At 39.4% G+C, this 17,275-nt stretch overlaps 2 protein-coding genes across 11 annotated transcripts in view; both read left to right on the top strand.

Annotated features, from left to right (window-relative positions):
• LOC111142386 (methyl-CpG binding domain protein 1) overlaps positions 1-2,603 on the top strand; it is a 15,941-nt gene extending 13,338 nt beyond the window's left edge. For all 10 annotated transcript variants that reach the window (XM_022495427.1, XM_022495426.1, XM_022495423.1 and 7 more), the window contains one exon: positions 1,045-2,603. In XM_022495427.1, the coding sequence (XP_022351135.1) occupies positions 1,045-1,363 (319 nt within the window). In that variant the 3' untranslated portion in view covers positions 1,364-2,603. The remainder of the gene's footprint in view (positions 1-1,044) is intronic.
• Positions 23-17,275, top strand: part of LOC111142388 (cilia and flagella associated protein 53) — a 39,364-nt gene continuing 22,111 nt past the window's right edge. The window contains exons 1-3 of the mRNA XM_022495440.1: positions 23-518; positions 5,076-5,305; positions 6,006-6,179. Of these exons, the coding sequence (XP_022351148.1) occupies positions 5,265-5,305; positions 6,006-6,179 (215 nt within the window). The 5' untranslated portion in view covers positions 23-518; positions 5,076-5,264. The remainder of the gene's footprint in view (positions 519-5,075; positions 5,306-6,005; positions 6,180-17,275) is intronic.

The following is a 17,275-nucleotide window of genomic DNA, read 5'->3' as shown; positions in this document are numbered from 1 at the left end:
AAAAAAAAAAAAAAAAGACAAAATGAGAATTATTAAAAGAGATTATAAAAAGAAAAAAGAGACATTATTTTGTGGCTGAAAAGCTGAACCAGCATTTCAGGAAATGGAATCCAAATCTAGAAACGTACCGCATACAAAATCCGAAGTGGGTGGATTACAAATGATTAAGGAACGCTAATTTACAGTAAATTGCGGCCTTACGACGGTATACACAGTAGTTGTACTTTGGTTATTGTTAGATGTCAGTGACTGACTAGGTTCTGATTTTTTTCTGTGGTCCAGTGTTCTGTGCTGCTCGCTGCACTTGAGAAGGAGAGTACCAGAGCGTCATTCTTAATTGGCTTTTAGTTACTACCACCCTGCTCTTGACCAGAAGTACAGCCCTGGCTCCACCTGTGCCTAAGGCTCTTTCTAGGTTCCTGGAGCTGTGTTGCCTGTTCCCCTCCTCAGATACGGATTCTTAGGGCCTCATTACCTGCGCTTCCCATCCATGCCCTGACCCTGGTTTCCTGTGAACGGTACCTCAGACTCTTGGTCTTTATTTTGCCCAGCCAGGTCATGCCATTGCCCTCTTAGCTCATCTGATTTGTCCCACATCCTGGGGTGCCCCGAGTCAGCTCTGGTTTCTGCCCAGTGCAACAGGAAGATCTTATTACTAACAAATTTATCATTACTGGTTTGGGTGGGCTGACAAGACAGGCTCTCTAGGCCTTGTCTTAGCTGGAAGATGAGAATACCTGCTGTTCCATCAACGCTCTAAGATAGTTGTGAGGCCCAAAGGTTTTATGTGTGAAAATACCTTGCAAGTACCGTAAAGAACTACACAAGTGTAGGGTGGTTGTCCTGTGATGATTATATATTATCATCAAGATTTATCTAGAGATGCCCACAAAATTTAACCTTCCCACAGAATATCCACTAACTTTCCTCATGCTTTTAGGCTGATTACAGGATATAAGTAGCAAAGTCAATTGGTATGCACTTAGATCTTCGCCTTCACTTCAGGTTAAGGAGGCTTATTTCTGCTATTCTGATGAACCCTAGAGGAAGGGAGCGAGGTCGCTGGAGGCATGGCGAAGGGCGGGGTGAGGACTGCGCAGACTCAGCTCCTCGGCTCCGGGAGGAAGTTGGGAGCACCGGCGTCTATGGTCACCATGGTGATGGGACCGACTTCGGCCCCTCCCACCTGCCCCTCACCCTGCTGGGCGCACCATGGCAACCAGACCTCTGCACTGCGGAAGCGGGTCCCGCAGGTCTTCGCCGTTGGGATACCGCGGGGGACGCCGCCCCCCATCGAAAATGTACAGCCAGCGATTTGGCATCGTACCGCGGGAGGTTAAGGGCCCCACTCCCAAAGTGGTGATCGTGGTAAGCGCGGGATGTGTGTGCGGGACCCTACTGCTGTCTGCATCTCCCAGCACTCCGGGCCTAGCCGAGCCCAACCTGGCCCAGCGGTGGCTCTCTCAAGGGGAGTAGGTGCCTTGTGTAGTGGGTTGAATTTTGAAAGAAGGAAAGATAAGGCCATTCACTTAGATCCTGTACTCTGTTCCTCGACCCCCCCCCCCACTTTCCACTCCCCCCACTCCCACCTCGCACCAGTTATATTTAGGTTCTGTATCTGTAGAATCACCACTTGGGATGCTGAGAGTTTTCAGTCTCCCAAGACTCCCAAAGAAGTCTGTCCCCTTGTGATGTGGCATGGCTGTCACAAAAAGGGTGCTGGGCCCGGGCAGCGCAGGATATCGGGTTTGGGCTGCTGGTGATTCAGCTGTATGATCTTGGGCTGGTCCTGCATTCCAGGGAAAACGTATGAGGAAAGAGGATTGGGCTGTGAGGGGTTGTGAGCAGTTATACTGCCCTTCCTGTGCCAACTCAGCTGTAACAAAAGTGTCCCTGCAGGCCTGGCAATAGGGTGGTTGGTTGCCTCTAAGGCTGGGGTGGTGGTAGGAGGCCAGGAGAACGCTGTGTGCTGCAGAATTTGTGATGGGTCTTGCTCAGAACCCTAGACACTTGGTTTATGCACCTAGATACCTTTGTTTCTACAAGCTAGTTTCTATAGGCTAGAAAGCCTTCCTGTGTAATTAGACAATTATAGAGATATTATTTGAGCCCCTGCTGTGTCCACAGCACTTCGGGAGATATGGGGGTAAAAACTGAGAGGTTTATTTTCCATTAAAAGTCTGATCCCTGCCTTCCTGTTGCTTATTCTCTAATTGCAGAAATAGTTTGTTCATGCATAAAACCATTAAAGGCTAACATGGTAGATAATCATGTGCTATACTGTCTGTGATGGTATTTTATGGCAGAAATACCAGCAATAATGAAGGATGCGGTTTTATTATGCACCACAGTACACATAGCAGTTCTCAGTCCACTTACAGACCAGCTCCCTCTTTTCTGGGTCCAAGGACTGTAGATTCTGGGTCTGAAAATCCAGATTGGATTTGATTGGAGGCCTCTACAGACTGTAGAGTTCAGGGTTTCATGAGGGACAGAAACTGATCTACTTTGGGTTCTGTATCCCAACATAGAGCTCAGGGACTGGGCTATTGTGCCATTGCTTGTGTTAGGAACCAATAAGAACATGAAAAAAAAAAAAAATTTCCACCGAACCAGAGAAGCAGGCCAATTGAATACTTTGAGCTTATAAAAGAATAAAGAGGAAAAGGGAAAAGTCAGTGTTGTGTATCTCAGAAATCAGAGTGTGATAAGAAGTTTGGATGTTAGAGATCACACTTGCGGTGGGGGAAGAATTAAAGCCACCAGGGATGAGACTTGAAGCTAAAGCATTTCTCCAGGAGAAAGCAATAAATGATGTAACGTCTGAAGTAAAGGAACAGTTACATGGTGAGTGCTGCTTGGGGACCCAGTTATTTAATTCTTAAAATAGTTTTTTTTAGGAGCACATTTATTTTGCTCATTTTGACAGGTAAGAAAACTGAGATTCAAAGAGATTAAGTACCTTGTTTAAAATCACATAGTTGTAATGGGTAGAGGCCAGAATCAAACCTAGACCGTAAAACATTGTTCTTTAAGACGTATAAACTGTAAACTCGATCATTAGAAACTGTAATTTAACATGTTACAGTGACCCTTCAGTGACCTTGGAAACACAAGGTAGTGATTAAATCCTATGTTTTCCTGCCTTTAGCATGGTTTAGAGTTGCAGTGTCCAATATGGTAGCCACTAGCCATACATGGCTTTTGAGCACTTGAAATGTGCCTAGAGTCACATGTTGAAATGACAATATTTTGAATATATTGGTTAAATAAAACATTATTAAAATTAACTTCCTGTTTCTTTTTACTTTCTGCAATGCAGCTACTAGAGTTAAAGTATGGATCTGTTTTACATTATATTCATGTCAGTGTGAATTTTGAGTAATACTGAAACTGTGCATGGATTGGTATCACCTTGTTATTAGAGAACTCCAGTTCATATTTTACCCCTCCAGACTCTTGTTCTTTCCTGATCGCAGAGTCCTGTATAGTATGCCCCAAACTTTGAAGGGGCTCCTGACCCCTGGCTACTGCTCAGGGTGTTTCTCACTACCCTTTACCCTCATTCACCTTTTCAGTCAAAATGTACCTCAGAACCAGGTTCCTGCTCTGACAACTCAAGACAGTTGATGACCTTGGTGTTTGGTTCTCAGCCCATACGTCTACTGGGAACCTGAATTCCTGTGTGTACCCTGAACAAGGTGTAGTGTTGACCCTTTTCCACTTCATTATCATTCATAAAATGCCATACATATTAGAGAATAGTAGTTTGTTAATTAAGTGGCTCTAGGCTCTAAATGGTTATGATACGGATTATCTACCTACCATATAACCCTCGACATCATCTGTCTCCAACCCACCTCAGCCCTGTCTTGTTCAACTAAAATTCAAAGTACCTGTATGTGTACCTTGAATCTTTTCATCAAGCTATCTGCAAATGTTGATTTTCTTTTCCTAGAAGACTACTTTACCAAGACTTAACACTAGTATTTTGGTAATCCTGATAGTGATGTTAGTATAATGTTAGAAGTGTAAATTATCAGATTGACTTTCTGCCATATGAGTTAAGAATTTTATTACTTGTAAATCAGCATCCTGGAGTCTCCCTATTCACCTAAGGTTGACTTGATAAAATTGGCTGAAATACAAAGCTCGAGACCGTGGATTTCATGATGGCCCCAGGAGGAGTAGAAATTGTGTCAAGCCTACCCAGAAATGTTTCCTTCTTTCCTCCTTTCCTCTCTACCCCCTTCCCCTCTTTCTTTCCTTCACACTGAGAACCAACAGTGGTAAGGCATTATTCTTCAATGCTAAGAATACAGAAATGAGAAAGACTGTTCACATGATTTTATTAAATGTGTTAATATGTATTGAAAATTGTGTGTTTCCAACTTTTTAGTGGAAGTTTGTATAAAAAAATTTAGAAATTCAAATTACCCCAAAATGTCAGGAGTACTGCCCTTGCATTAAATTGGGCACAAGAAAAATAAGAAGAAAACATTACTATCAGTTTTTTCTCCTTTTTCCTTTCCCTTTTTTCCCTTTCAACCCCCCTCCCTTCCTTCTCAGTATAGGGTTTTTTTAAATTGTCACAGCTCATTGTATGTATCCTATATACTTAGAGAGAGTAGCCTCTTCTAGTTGAAAGTATTTTGATGGTAACTGTGTTTTCTACCCCTGAGAAGCAATGTGGGGGCAAGATGAAGGTCAGGAATTAGAAGACCTCTAATTTTTGTTCTATACAGTTTCGCCCTGACTATTGGAAGCACCTTGGACAAATCACTTACTGTTTCTGAGTTTGACTAAATAATCACTAGAGTCCTGCTCAAACTTTATAATTCCATGCACTTTTACTCAAATGGCACTTAAATATTTGTGACTGATTTGATGACATCTTAAGTATAGGCTCAAAGAATCAAACATGTTAAACCTTAGGCACTTAAGCTATCTGCAGTTGTAGCAGGATGTATTACTTTGATACAACCAATGTTATTTAGTATTGGTGGAGGTTATGATTACTTGAAAATATGCAATCGATTTTGGATCGATTGTAAGTGATAATTATTTGTTTTCAGAGAGCCAAGCCTCCCAAAGTTCACGGGGCCGAGCAACAACTGGAAAGAATCCAACGCAGCCATCAGAAACGTCATGCTATTTTGGCTTCTATTAAGTCAAAGGAGAGAGATCGCTTGAAAGTTGAGTGGGACCAGCACAATGATCGCAAGTTTGTGGACAGTCTTGTGAAAGCAAGAATCAAGGATGCCATGCAAGGTTTCATCATCAACACTGAAGAAAGACGAAATAAGTAAGGTTCACAAACTGGTGCTTCAGACTATAAAACATTCCCAAGATCCTGATGTGAGATTGACCAAAAATCAAGTGAATTTTTATATTAAGGATCATAGCCAAGATATTCATACCCTTACCAAATCAGGAGCTACTGTTTGTTTGTATTTTCACTTGTGATAACCCACATTTGATAGAAAGCTAAAGAATATATTGTTTAATATTTTGTTACTTTATTTAAAATCTGTTCATATTCTTTTGCTGAAGATGTACATTCTCTAATTTGTATGAAATCAAATAAAATATGGCACATCAGTTTCTGTTGCTTTAAATGAGGACTAGTCTTATTTTATAGAAGACTGCAGTGATTTTTTTTTTTCCTTGCAAAATTTATGATTAAACATGTTCTTTGGGGGCACCTGGATACCTCAGTCAGTTAAGTGTCTGCCTTTGGCTCAGGTCATGATCTAAGCATCCTGGGATTGAGCCTGCGTTCCACACCACCCCAACTGGGTCTGGCTCCCCACTCAGTAGAAAATCTGCTTCTCCCTTTGCGCCCCCTCCACCACGCCCATGCACATGTGTTCGCACTCTCTCTCAAATAAATAAAATCTTTTTAAAAAATAAACATGTGCTAATTAAATAAATAAAAGTAAATAAAAAACAGTAAAATGGTCCATGTGGCATAACAGTTTTAATTTTTTTGTAATTATTTTCAGGCTACGTGAACTTTTAGCATCAGAAGAAAGTGGGTATTTAACTGAAATGCAGTTGAAAGAAGAAACAATTAAGGAGAAAAAAGATAGAATGAGAGATAAAACCAGATTATTGAAAGAGAAGAAAGAAAAAGAGAGACAAGATCTTGTGGCTGAAAAACTAGACCAGCAATTCAGGTAATGATATCAGGAAAAGCACACAGAATCTGAAGTTGATGTATGAAAAAATGATTTAGGAATACTAATTTATAGGAAAGTATGGCCTTGAGATGGTATTCCCAGTAGTTGTGCCTCTAAGTCTTAGTAATTATACACATCATTGGATAATGCAGGCACTGAAGGTTTGCTGGTTTTGTTTTGTTTGTTTGTTTTTAAAGATTATTTATTTATTTATTTGACAGAGAGAGATCATAGTAGGCAGAGAGGCAGGCAGAAAGAGAGGGGAAGCAAGCTCCCTGCTGAGCAGAGAGCCCGACGTGGGCCTCGATCCCAGGACCCTGAGATCATGACCCAAGCTGAAGGCAGAGGCTTAACACACTGAGCCACCCAGGCACCCTTGTTTTGTTTTAATCACAGTGTGCCTCCAACTGACTTTGCACATTTATGTCACCTGCCTGGCTTTTCAGTTATTGGAGTTTGGTTTTTTTTTTAATTAACATATAATGTATTATTTGCTTCAAGAGTACAGGTCTGTGAACCATCAGTCTTACACAATTGGTTTGCTGTTGTTTTGTAGTGAGAATGCCTCAGACCTACTGTGTTAACAAATTTTAAATATGCAATATAGTGTTATTGTCTATAGTCACCATATTCTATGTTAGGTCCCCATAACTTATTTATTCATCTTATAACTGAAAATTAGTGTCCTTTGACCAACATCTCCTCATTTTTCCTACCCCAGTCCCTGGGAACCACCATTCTACTCTCTGTCTCCATGTATTCAACCTTTTTTTTTTTTTTTAAGTGAGAGTAGTCTTTCTCTGTCTTAACCCACTTAGTATAATGTCTTCTAGGTTCATCCATGTTGTCTCAAGTGGCAGGATTTTCTTCTTTTTTGTATTGACTAATATTCCATTTCACACACATATATGTGTACATAGATGTGTGTATATACATGGTATATGTATCACACATTTTCTTTATCCATTCACATAACACTAGGTACTTAGAATGTTTCCATATCTTGACTATTGTGAATAATGCTGGAACGAACATGAGATTGCGGATAACAAGATACTGATTCCATTTCCTTTGGCTCTATGCTCAGACGTGGGATTGTAGGATCATACGGTAGTTCTATATTTAGTTTTTTTAGGAATCTCCATTCTGTTTCTCATAATAGCTGTACCAACTTAAATTCCCACCAATGGCATACAAAAGTTTCCTTTTCTCTACATCCTGCCCAACAATTGTCATCTCTTGTCTTTTTGATAATAGCCATCCTAGCAGGTGTGAGTTAATATCTCACCGTGTTATTGATTTGCATTTCCCTGGTGATTAGGGACGTCGAGTGCTTTTTCACATGCTTTTTGGCCATTTGTATGTCTTTCCTGGGAAAATGTCTATTCAGGTCCTTTGTTCATTTTTTAATCCTATTTTTTGGGGCTACTGAGTTGTATGAGTTCCTTATATATTTGTATATTAACCCCTTAACAGATACATAGTTATCTGTTAAGTTATCCCATGATTACCTTTTCCATGTTGTTGATTGATTCCTTTGCTGTGCAGAACTTTTTAATTTGATGGGGTCCTTCTTGTTTATTTTTGCTTTTGTTGCCTTTCCTTTTGGTGTCATATCCAAAAAATAATGTCAGGACCAATGTCAAAGAGATTTTTCCCTGTTTTTGCCTATGTGTTTTACAGTTTCTGCTTTTATGTTTAAGTGTTTAATCTGTTTTGAGTAAACTTTTTTTTTTTAAAGATTTTATTTATTTATTTGTCAGAGAGAGAGAGAGGGAGAGAGAGCAAGCACAGGCAGACAGAGCAAGAATGGCAGGCAGAGGCAGAGGGAGAAGCAGGCTCCCTGCTGAGCAAGGAGCCCGATGTGGGACTCGATCCCAGGACACTGGGATCATGACCTGAGCCGAAGGCAGCTGCTTAACCAACTGAGCCACCCAGGCGTCCCTTTGAGTAAACTTTTATGAGTGGTATATATAGTACTCCAATTTCATTCTTTTTCATGTGGATATCCAGTTTCCCCAATACTACTTATTGAAGAGATTATTCCCCATTTTGTGTTCTTTGCCTCCTGGTAAGAGATTGGTTGACTATGTATTGTAGGATTTATTTCTGGGCCCTCTATTCTGTTTCATTGATCTATATAATTTTTATGCCAGTACTATATTGTTTTAATTACTATAACTTTGGAATATAGTTTGAAATCAAGTGTGTGATGCTTCGAGCATTGTTGTTCTTCTTTTTTTTTTTTTTTAACCAAGATTGCTTTGGCTCTTTTGTGGTTCCATCTGAATTTTAGGATTGTTTTTTCTATTTCTGTGAAAAATTCCATTGGAATTCCAATTTCATTGGAATTTTGGTGGATATTGCACTAACTGTATAGATCACTGCATAGTATGGACATTTTAACAATATTGATTCTTGGGGCTCCTGGGTGGCTCAGTGGGTTGAGCCACTGCCTTCAACTTGGGTCATGATCTCAGGGTCCTGTGATGGCCCTCATCTGGTGCTCTGTTCAGCGGGGAGCCTGCTTCCCTCGCCTCTCTCTCTGCCTGCCTCTCTGCCTACTTGTGATTTCTCTCTCTGTCAAATAAATAAATAAAATCTTAAAAAAATAAAATAAAAACCCAATATTGATTCTTGGGGCGCCTGGGTGGCTCAGTGGGTTAAGCCTCTACCTTCAGCTCAGGTCATGATCTCAGGGTCCTGGGATCAAGTCCTGCATTGGGCTCTCTGCTCAGCAGGGAGCCTGCTCCCCCCACCTCCACCCCTGCCACCTGCCTGCCTCTCTTCCTACTTGTGATCTCTCAAATAAATGAATAAAATATTAAAAAAACAACAATATTGATTCTTTCAATCCAAGAACAAAAGATTCCTTTCCATTTATTTGTGTCTTCAGTTTCTTTCATCAGTTTTCAGTGCATTAATCTTTCACGTCCTTGATTAAGTATTTTCCTAAATATATTATTGTTTCTGATGCTCTTCCAAATGGGATTGTTTTCTTAATTTCTCTTTCAGATAGTTCATTTTTTGTGTATAGAAATGCAACTGATTTCTGTATGTTGTTTATCCTGCAGCTTTACTGAATTTATTGATTAGTTCTAACTATTTTTTTGGTGGAGTTTTTAGGGTTTTCTATATATAAGATCTTTCATGTGCAGAAAGTTTTGCTTCTTTTCCATTTTAGACGCTTTCTATTTCCTTTTCTTGGTTAATTGCTCTAGCTAAGATCTCCAGCTCTATACTGAATAAAAGAGGCAAGACACCCATATCTTGTTCCTGATTTCTGAGGAAGAGCCTTCAACTTTCTACCTCTGAGAATGATGTGAGCTGGGAGCTTCTCATATATGGCCCTTACTGTGTTGAGCCACATTCCTTCTATACCTAGTTTGTTGAGAGTTTTTATCATGGAACTATGTTAAATTTTGTCAGATGTTTTTTCTGCCTCTATAGCTGTGATCTTACAATTTTTATCCTTCATTTTGTTAATGTGTATCACGTTTATTGATATGTGTATATCGAACCATCCTTGCATCCCAGGGATAAATTCCATTTGATCTTGGCGTATGATCCTTTTAAAATGCTGTTAAATTTGGTTTACTAGTATTTTGTTGAGAATTTTTGTATCAGTGTTCATCAGGGATATTGGCCTGTAATTTCCTTTTCTTGTATGTCTGTTTCTGGCTTTGGTAGCAGGATAGTGCTGGCCTCATAAAATGCATTTAAAAGTGTTTTCTCTTCTTCAGTTTTTGGAAGCTTTTGAGAGGGATTGGCATTAATTATTCTTTAAATGTTTGGCAGAATTCACCAATGAAGCCACCATAGTCCTGGGATTTTCTTTATTGGGAGATTTTTTGATTAGTGATTCAATCTCCTGACTCATTATTGGTCTTTTCAAATTTTGTATTTCTTCATGACTCAGTCTTTTAAAAAAAATATTTATTTATTTGAGAGAGAGATCACAAGTAGGCAGAGAGGCAGGCAGAGAGAGAGCGTGGGGGAAGCAGACTCCCTGCTAGGCAGAGAACCCAGTGTGGGGCTTGATCCCAGAACCCTGAGACCATGACCTCAGCTGAAGGCAGAGGCTTAACCCACTGAGCCACCCAGGTGCCCCATGATTCAGTCTTGATAGGTTATATATGTCTAGGAATCTATACATTTCTCCTAGGCTATTTAATTTGTTGGCTTGTAATTATTCATAGTAGTCTTCTATGATCCTTTATGTTTTTGAAGTGTCAGTTGTAATGTCTCCTCTTTCATTTCTGATTTTATTTATTTGAGTCTTCTCTCTTTTTTCTTAGTCCAGCTAAAGGTTTGTCAATTTTCTTAATTTTTTCCAGAAACGAGTTCTTACTTTCATTGATTTTTTTCTATCATTTTGCTAGTCTCTATTTTATTTATTTCTGCTCTGATCTTTGCTATTTCCTTTCTTCTGCTAACTTTGGGAATAGTTTGTCCTTTTTCTAGTTCCTTGAAGTAAAGTTAGTTGTTCACTTGAGGTTTTTCTTTTTTCTTAATATAGGAGTATATTGCTATAAAATTCCCTATTAAAACAGCTTTTGCTGCATCCTGTAAGTGTGGTATGTCATGTTTCCATTTTTATTTGTTTCAAGATATTTTCTGATTTCCCTTTTGATTTCTTCTTTGGCCCACTGGTTGTTCAGAAGTGTGTTTTTTAGTTTCCACATTATTTGTTAGTTTTCCAGCTTTCTTCCTGTTATTAATTTCTAGTTACATACCATTGTGGTCAGAAAAGATACTTGATAAGATTTTAATCTTCTTTAATTTGTTAAGACATTTTTTGTGACCTAGCATATAATATATCCTAAAGAATGCTCCACAGGTGCTTGAGAAGAATGTGTATTCTGCTGCTGGTGGATAAAATGTTCTGTATATGTCTGTGAGTTCCACTTGATCTAAAGTGTACTTCAAGTTCTGTGTTTACTTATTGATTTTCTTTCTGGATGATCTATTTCCTGTTCAAAGTGGAGTATTGAAATCCCCTGCTATTACTGCATTGCTGCAATTTCTCCCTTCAACTCCGTTAATATTTGCCTAATATATTTAGGTGTTAGATATATATATATAATTATTATATTCTTTTGATGAATTGATCCTTTATAATTACATAGGGACCTACTTTGTCTTTTTTTTTTAAATAGCTTTTGAGTTAAAATCTGTTTTGTCTGATTTAAGTTTAGCCACCCCTTCTCATTTGGTTTCTATTTGCATGGACTTTTTCCATCCCTTCACTTTTCAGGCTTTATATGTCCTTAAAGCTGAAGTGAATGTCTTGCAAGCAGCATATAGTTGGATCTTGTTTTGTTTTGTTTTGTTTTTTTCTGTTCAGCCATTGTGGATACTTTCAAATTTCCTATCTTTGATTCTTAGATTTTTTATTCTATTTGATCAAATCTGGTGGTGATACCCTCTCTTGCATTTTTCATTTCACGCATTGTATTCTTTAGCTCCAGAATTTCTGTTTGGCTCTTCTTTATGATTTCTATCTCTCTGTTGAAACTCTCACTTAGTTCATGTATTATTTTCCTGATTTTGTTTGTCTTATGTTCTCTTGTAGCTCACTGGGCTTTTTTTTTTTTTTTAAGATTTTATTTATTTATTTATTTATTTATTTATTCATTCATTCATTCATTCATTCATTTGACAGAGAAAGCACAAGCAGTGTGAGCAGCAGGCAGAGGTAGAGGGAGAAGCAGGCTCCCTGCTAAGCAGGGAGCCCAGCACGGGGCTTGATCCCAGAACCCTGGGATCATGACCTGAGCCAGGGGCAGATGCTTAACCAACTGAGCCTCCTGGGCATCTCCCACAGAGCTTTTTTAGAACAATTGTTTTGAATTCTTTAGGATTGGTTATTGGAAAATTATTGTGTCCCTTTGGTAGCATCATATTTTCCTGATTTTTTTGTGTTCCTTGAAGTCTTGTATTGCTCTCTTCACATTTGAAGAAGCAGTTACCTCCTCCAGTCTTTACTGGATTGCTTCAGGAGAGAAATACCTTCATCAGTCAGCCTAGCTAGGGATTCTGAGGCCTTCTCAGACCTTTTTACAGTTGTCCCTGCTCCTCACTTCTTCTTCTTTATTTTCAGGGAAAGGATTTTTAAGATTGTGTGCCTTCTCTCAATCCTGAAAAGTCAGGCCAGATGCTGTGAGTCTTCCATTTGTTTTCCCTAGTATGGTACCCCAAAATGCTTAAATTCATGTACTTTCTCTCAGTCTCACAAAGTTGGACTGGCTTTCTGTGTATGCTGGCTTGCCATCTGTAAAGGCTCACATTCATTGTCTAGTGGAACACATGAAGGGAGCTGCCACAGGGGGTGTGCCATGGAGTAACAGGGGTGTTCATAGGGTGTGTCAGCAGGCAAGATGTCGCCAGTGGCTTACAAGCGGGCTTTCTGATGGAGTTCATGTGGCAGTTAGGAGGATACATATCCCTTGATGAGTTCCAGGCCCTGGTTGTTGTGTTCCCTGCCTCTTCCTACCCTTCAGCCATGCACCTCAGTATTTTGGGTGGGGTGAGAAAGAAGCAGGACCTTTTGGAAGAAGTCAGATGCTTGCTTACATGCTTTCACTTTTTCCCTTGAGAGAAATCATGGACTGAGGGACATCTTTCTTGGCACTAATTTTGCCACCTAGGGGGAGAGGTGACATGGATAAAAATGAAGCTGTTCTTACTCCTTCAATGTGTCTATTATTGGATTTTTGGCTCTTGTGGTGTGCCTTCCCCATGGGATTCCTAGACTCCCACAAAGGTACTCTTATTCGTGGGCAACTATCAATATTGATTCTATGGGAGGATAATGGTAGAAAACTCGTAGTCTACCACATTGCTCATGTCCATTCATGCAGGTATGGAGTTTGTGGAAGTCCTGTGCTCTAGTGTTCTGTGCTTGTCTCCCAATTAGAATGGAAGTACCAAGTGAGATTCTGTTACTGAATTTTAGATATTCACCTCAGACTTACAGTTGGTAGGAAGTTCCTGTCACAGGAAATCTTCGGGAGAGTTGAGTTTTCCTCGCAGTCCCTAGTGCTGTCTTCTCCACCTGTGCAGAACACGTTCTTGGTTCCTCTTCTTTACTGTTTCCTTGCCTGGTCTCTTGGTCCTTGGAGTCTGATCACCTTTACTTTTGGTCCACTTCCTGACTCATAACCACAGTGACTCTCAGTTTTCAGATCCGTGGTCTTCAGTCCAGTTTTTTGGTTGTCTCCATCAGTCCTTTTTGTTTTGCCTTTCCCGTCTTGGGATACCCTGAGTCTATGCCCTCATTTCAATCCAATATCCTGTACTTATAAGAAGGAAGATATGCAGGGAGGTACCTGAGGGTGATCTTCTGAGATGATTTGTATAACGAAGAGCTTGGCAGAGGCTTTTAATTTCACAAACTGAGAAATGCATTACCTCTAAAGCAAAGGTATACTAAAAAAGTTTCAGTTTTTCTCATTTTGCTCATCTCTATTTTATTTATTTCTGCTCTGATCTTTGCTATTTCCTTTCTTCTGCTAACTTTGGGAATAGTTCAACTCTTAGAGCAAGGACATATTTACATATTTAAAATTTCATTATATATGTAAGTCCTCAGTTATATTTCCAGTGCCTCTAATAATGCCTTATAAAAGTGTGAACATCAGGAATTACTATTATATGTCTCAGGATGATATGTTGATTTTGTCTCCTCTTTTCACTCGTTTCTTTTATTTTTTTAATTTTTAAAAAATATTATATTTATTTATTTGACAGAAAGAGACACAGCGAGAAAGGGAACATAAGCAGGGAAAGTGAGAGAGGGAGAGGCAGGCTTCCTGTCAAGCAGGGTCCCTGATGCGGGGCTCCATCCCTTGACCCTGGGATCATGACCTGAGCCAAAGGCAGACGCTTAACGACTGAGCCACCCAGGTGCCCCTCATTCATGTTTCTTTTTTTTTTTTTTTTTAAAGATTTTATTTATTTAATTGACAGACAGAGATTACAAGTAGGCAGAGAGGCAGGCAGAGAGAGGAGGAAGCAGGCTCCCTGCTGAGCAGAGAGCCCGATGTGGGGCTCGATCCCAGGACCCTGGGATCATGACCTGAGCTGAAAGCAGAGGCTTTAATCCACTGAGCCACCCAGGCACCCTCATTCATGTTTCTTAATGTAGTGATGATCACATGATGTAACCCATGCAATGCTCCAGATTATCCACTTTATCAGTGTCTTAATTTTGGAGTAACTGATTAAAATTTTTATCTTCAGAAGGGATCTTTAAAGTTCCAATATTACCTGGAAATGCTTAAAACATAGCCATTATCATTCAATAATTAAATAAATATTTCTGAACCCCCTACTTTGTGCCAGATTCTGTGATTAAATAATAGATTGATTGGCTTAACAACAAAAACAACAAAAAATGAATGTTACTTAGGCTATCAGGTCACCAAATGTGAGCTGGGCATGTTGTATATTATGTTACTCTGGATTCATGAACAGAATAATGTAACAAAGTAACATAACAAAGTAAATGTAAACCCTGAGTTAAAAGTCTAGCACAATTCAGAAGGAATATAAGAGTTCATTTTATACAGCATGCAAAATTTGAGCAGATGAGAAATCCAAAGGTCAACAGGCGCAAGGAAGCAGCAAAACCAGGCATGTAGAGGATTAAGATATGGTTTCAAAGGCAGAGCTTTTGCCACCTCCTCTCTCTCTGCTATGAAGTTGTTGTCAATCATATAGACTGCCCTAAATCCTCCTAGTAGAGGCCCAGAGGACAAGTAAGCTATTTCAATGAGTAGTGTGTACAAATTACAGATACAGCTGAGCTAGCAGTAAATTATACTGCTCAAACTGAGGGAATGGAAAGTTCCAGGGCTTGGGGAACTGCTGAAGGAGGGCAGTGAAGAAAACCAGAGTAGCAATGCATAGGGCCAGAAGGGACTCGTCACTTTTTTCATCTAGCAAATGGGTAACTTGAGTTCCACAGGTATTACTTTTCCTGAGTCTTAAAGCTTGTAGTAACCAAGACAGAATTACACTTGGATTTTCTAGCCTATGTAAAGTGTAACCTCACCACTGTCCTTGGTAGGACTCAGACACTCCCTACTGGGTGCTGGAGGAGAAGATGCAGGGAGGGACAAAGGGTACACTGGCAAGGGAATTTCAATGACCATTCATATATTTTCCACTCCCTGATAAATGTTGTTCAACACAGCTTCATAGAGAAGTTGTGTAACTTGCTAAGTAGATAAATTATTAGGCTTTTGAAGAAACAGTTGTATCCTACAGTGTTATAATTCATCTGAAAACAAATTGTTTTAGTATTTTTAATGTAATATTACCAATTCTTCCATACAGAGCATCACACATAGTTTTAATTCTTTATGAGAGTGAAGGATGAGGATTAAATTTTGACCAACGATGCTAAATCAGGCCCCATTGGGGCACTGGGTGTCTCAGTCAGTCAAGTGTCTGACTCTTGATTTCAGTTCAGGTCATTATCTCAGGGTCCTGGGATTGAGCCCTGTTGTTGGGCTTAGCATGGAGTCTGCTTGAGGATTCTTCCTCTCCGCCTGCCCCTCTCCTTGCTTGCATGTTCTCTGCCTCTTTTTCTTTTTCTTTTTCTTTTTTAAAGATTAGATTTATTTATTTGACAGACAGAGATCACAAGTAGGCAGAGAGGCAGGCAGAGAGAGAGGAAGGGAAGCAGGATCCCTGTTAAGCAGAGAGCCCGATGCGGGGCTCGATCCCAGGACCATGGGAGCATGACCTGAGCTGAAGGCAGAGGCTTTAACCCACTGAGCCACCGAGGTGCCCCCTGCCTCTTTTTCAAATAAATAAACAAATAATCTTTTTAAAGATCATGCTAGTTCAGCAGTAAATAAATAAATGAATGAATAAATAAGACCTCATTATCGAAAATATAACTGGAGCTTTAATACATATGTAGAGCAAGATGAAATTGCTGCTCCTCCTCCTCTGCTATCTCCTCCTCCTCCTTTTTGTACCCCCTGTATGAATATGCCATAATTTATTCACTTCCCAGACGATAGGCATTTGTTATTTCTGGTTTGGGAATCTTATGACTGCAGCTGCTGTGAACATGCCTGTATGTGTCCTCTGGTAGCCACATGCTTTCATTTCTGTTAGGTACCTAGAATATTTGATGACTGGAATGGGTCATTTTTAATGTTCCATTCCTCTAAACAGAAAAATTATTTTCAGTAATAATGAAATGAAATGAATAATAATAAGACAGCCAATGATTTCTCTTATTTTAAATTTTAAAATAATTACACATTCACAGAAATTGTTAAGATAGTAGAGGAGCCATGTACCCTTATCCCAGTTTCTCACCATGGTTATATCTTAATATAACTATAGCACAATATGAAGAAAATTGACAGTGGTACATGTGTGCACAGTTCTGTGTCATTTTATCATGTGTAGATCCATGTAGCTCGCCACCACAATCATGGTACAGAACTCTTCCATCACCACAAAGATCTCCCTCATGCCACCCCTTTATGGTCACACCCACTCCTCGCATCCCCACCATTTCCAATCTCTGCCAACCGCTAATCTCTTCTCCATTTCCATCATTTTGCCATGTCAAGAGTGTTACATACAATATGTGAGGTTTTGAGATGGGCTATTGTTGCACAACATAGTGCTTTTGAGGTCCATCCCAGTTGCTGTGTGTGTCAATAACTGGTCCTTTATAGTCCCTTGTATGGATATACTTAGGTTTGTGCAAACCATTCACTACTGAAGAACATTTTGGTTGTTTCTAGTTTTTAGCAATTATAAATAAATCTAATATGAACATTTGTATACAGATTTTTGTGTGATTGTAAATTTTCATTTCTCTAGGATCATTGTCCTGAGTTATTGCCAGGTCTTTCTGTGTATGTTCATTTTAGAGAAACTGCCAAAGTGTTTTCCAGCATGGCTGTCCCATATTACATTTGCACTAGTAATGTATAATAGACCAAGTTTTTCCATAGTCTTGCCAGATTTTTGTATTGTCACTATTTGAACAGAGGTATGGTATGTATTGATATATCATCAAGGTCTTTTTTTTTTTTAAGATTTTATTTATTTATTTG

Source organism: Enhydra lutris, unplaced genomic scaffold (assembly GCF_002288905.1).
Source record: "Enhydra lutris kenyoni isolate GAN:26980312 unplaced genomic scaffold, ASM228890v2 scaffoldscaffold8, whole genome shotgun sequence".
In the NCBI taxonomy this organism is placed as follows: Eukaryota; Metazoa; Chordata; class Mammalia; order Carnivora; family Mustelidae; genus Enhydra; species Enhydra lutris.
Note: the sequence above shows the minus strand (reverse complement) of the source record. Positions and strands in the feature narration are given on the sequence as shown.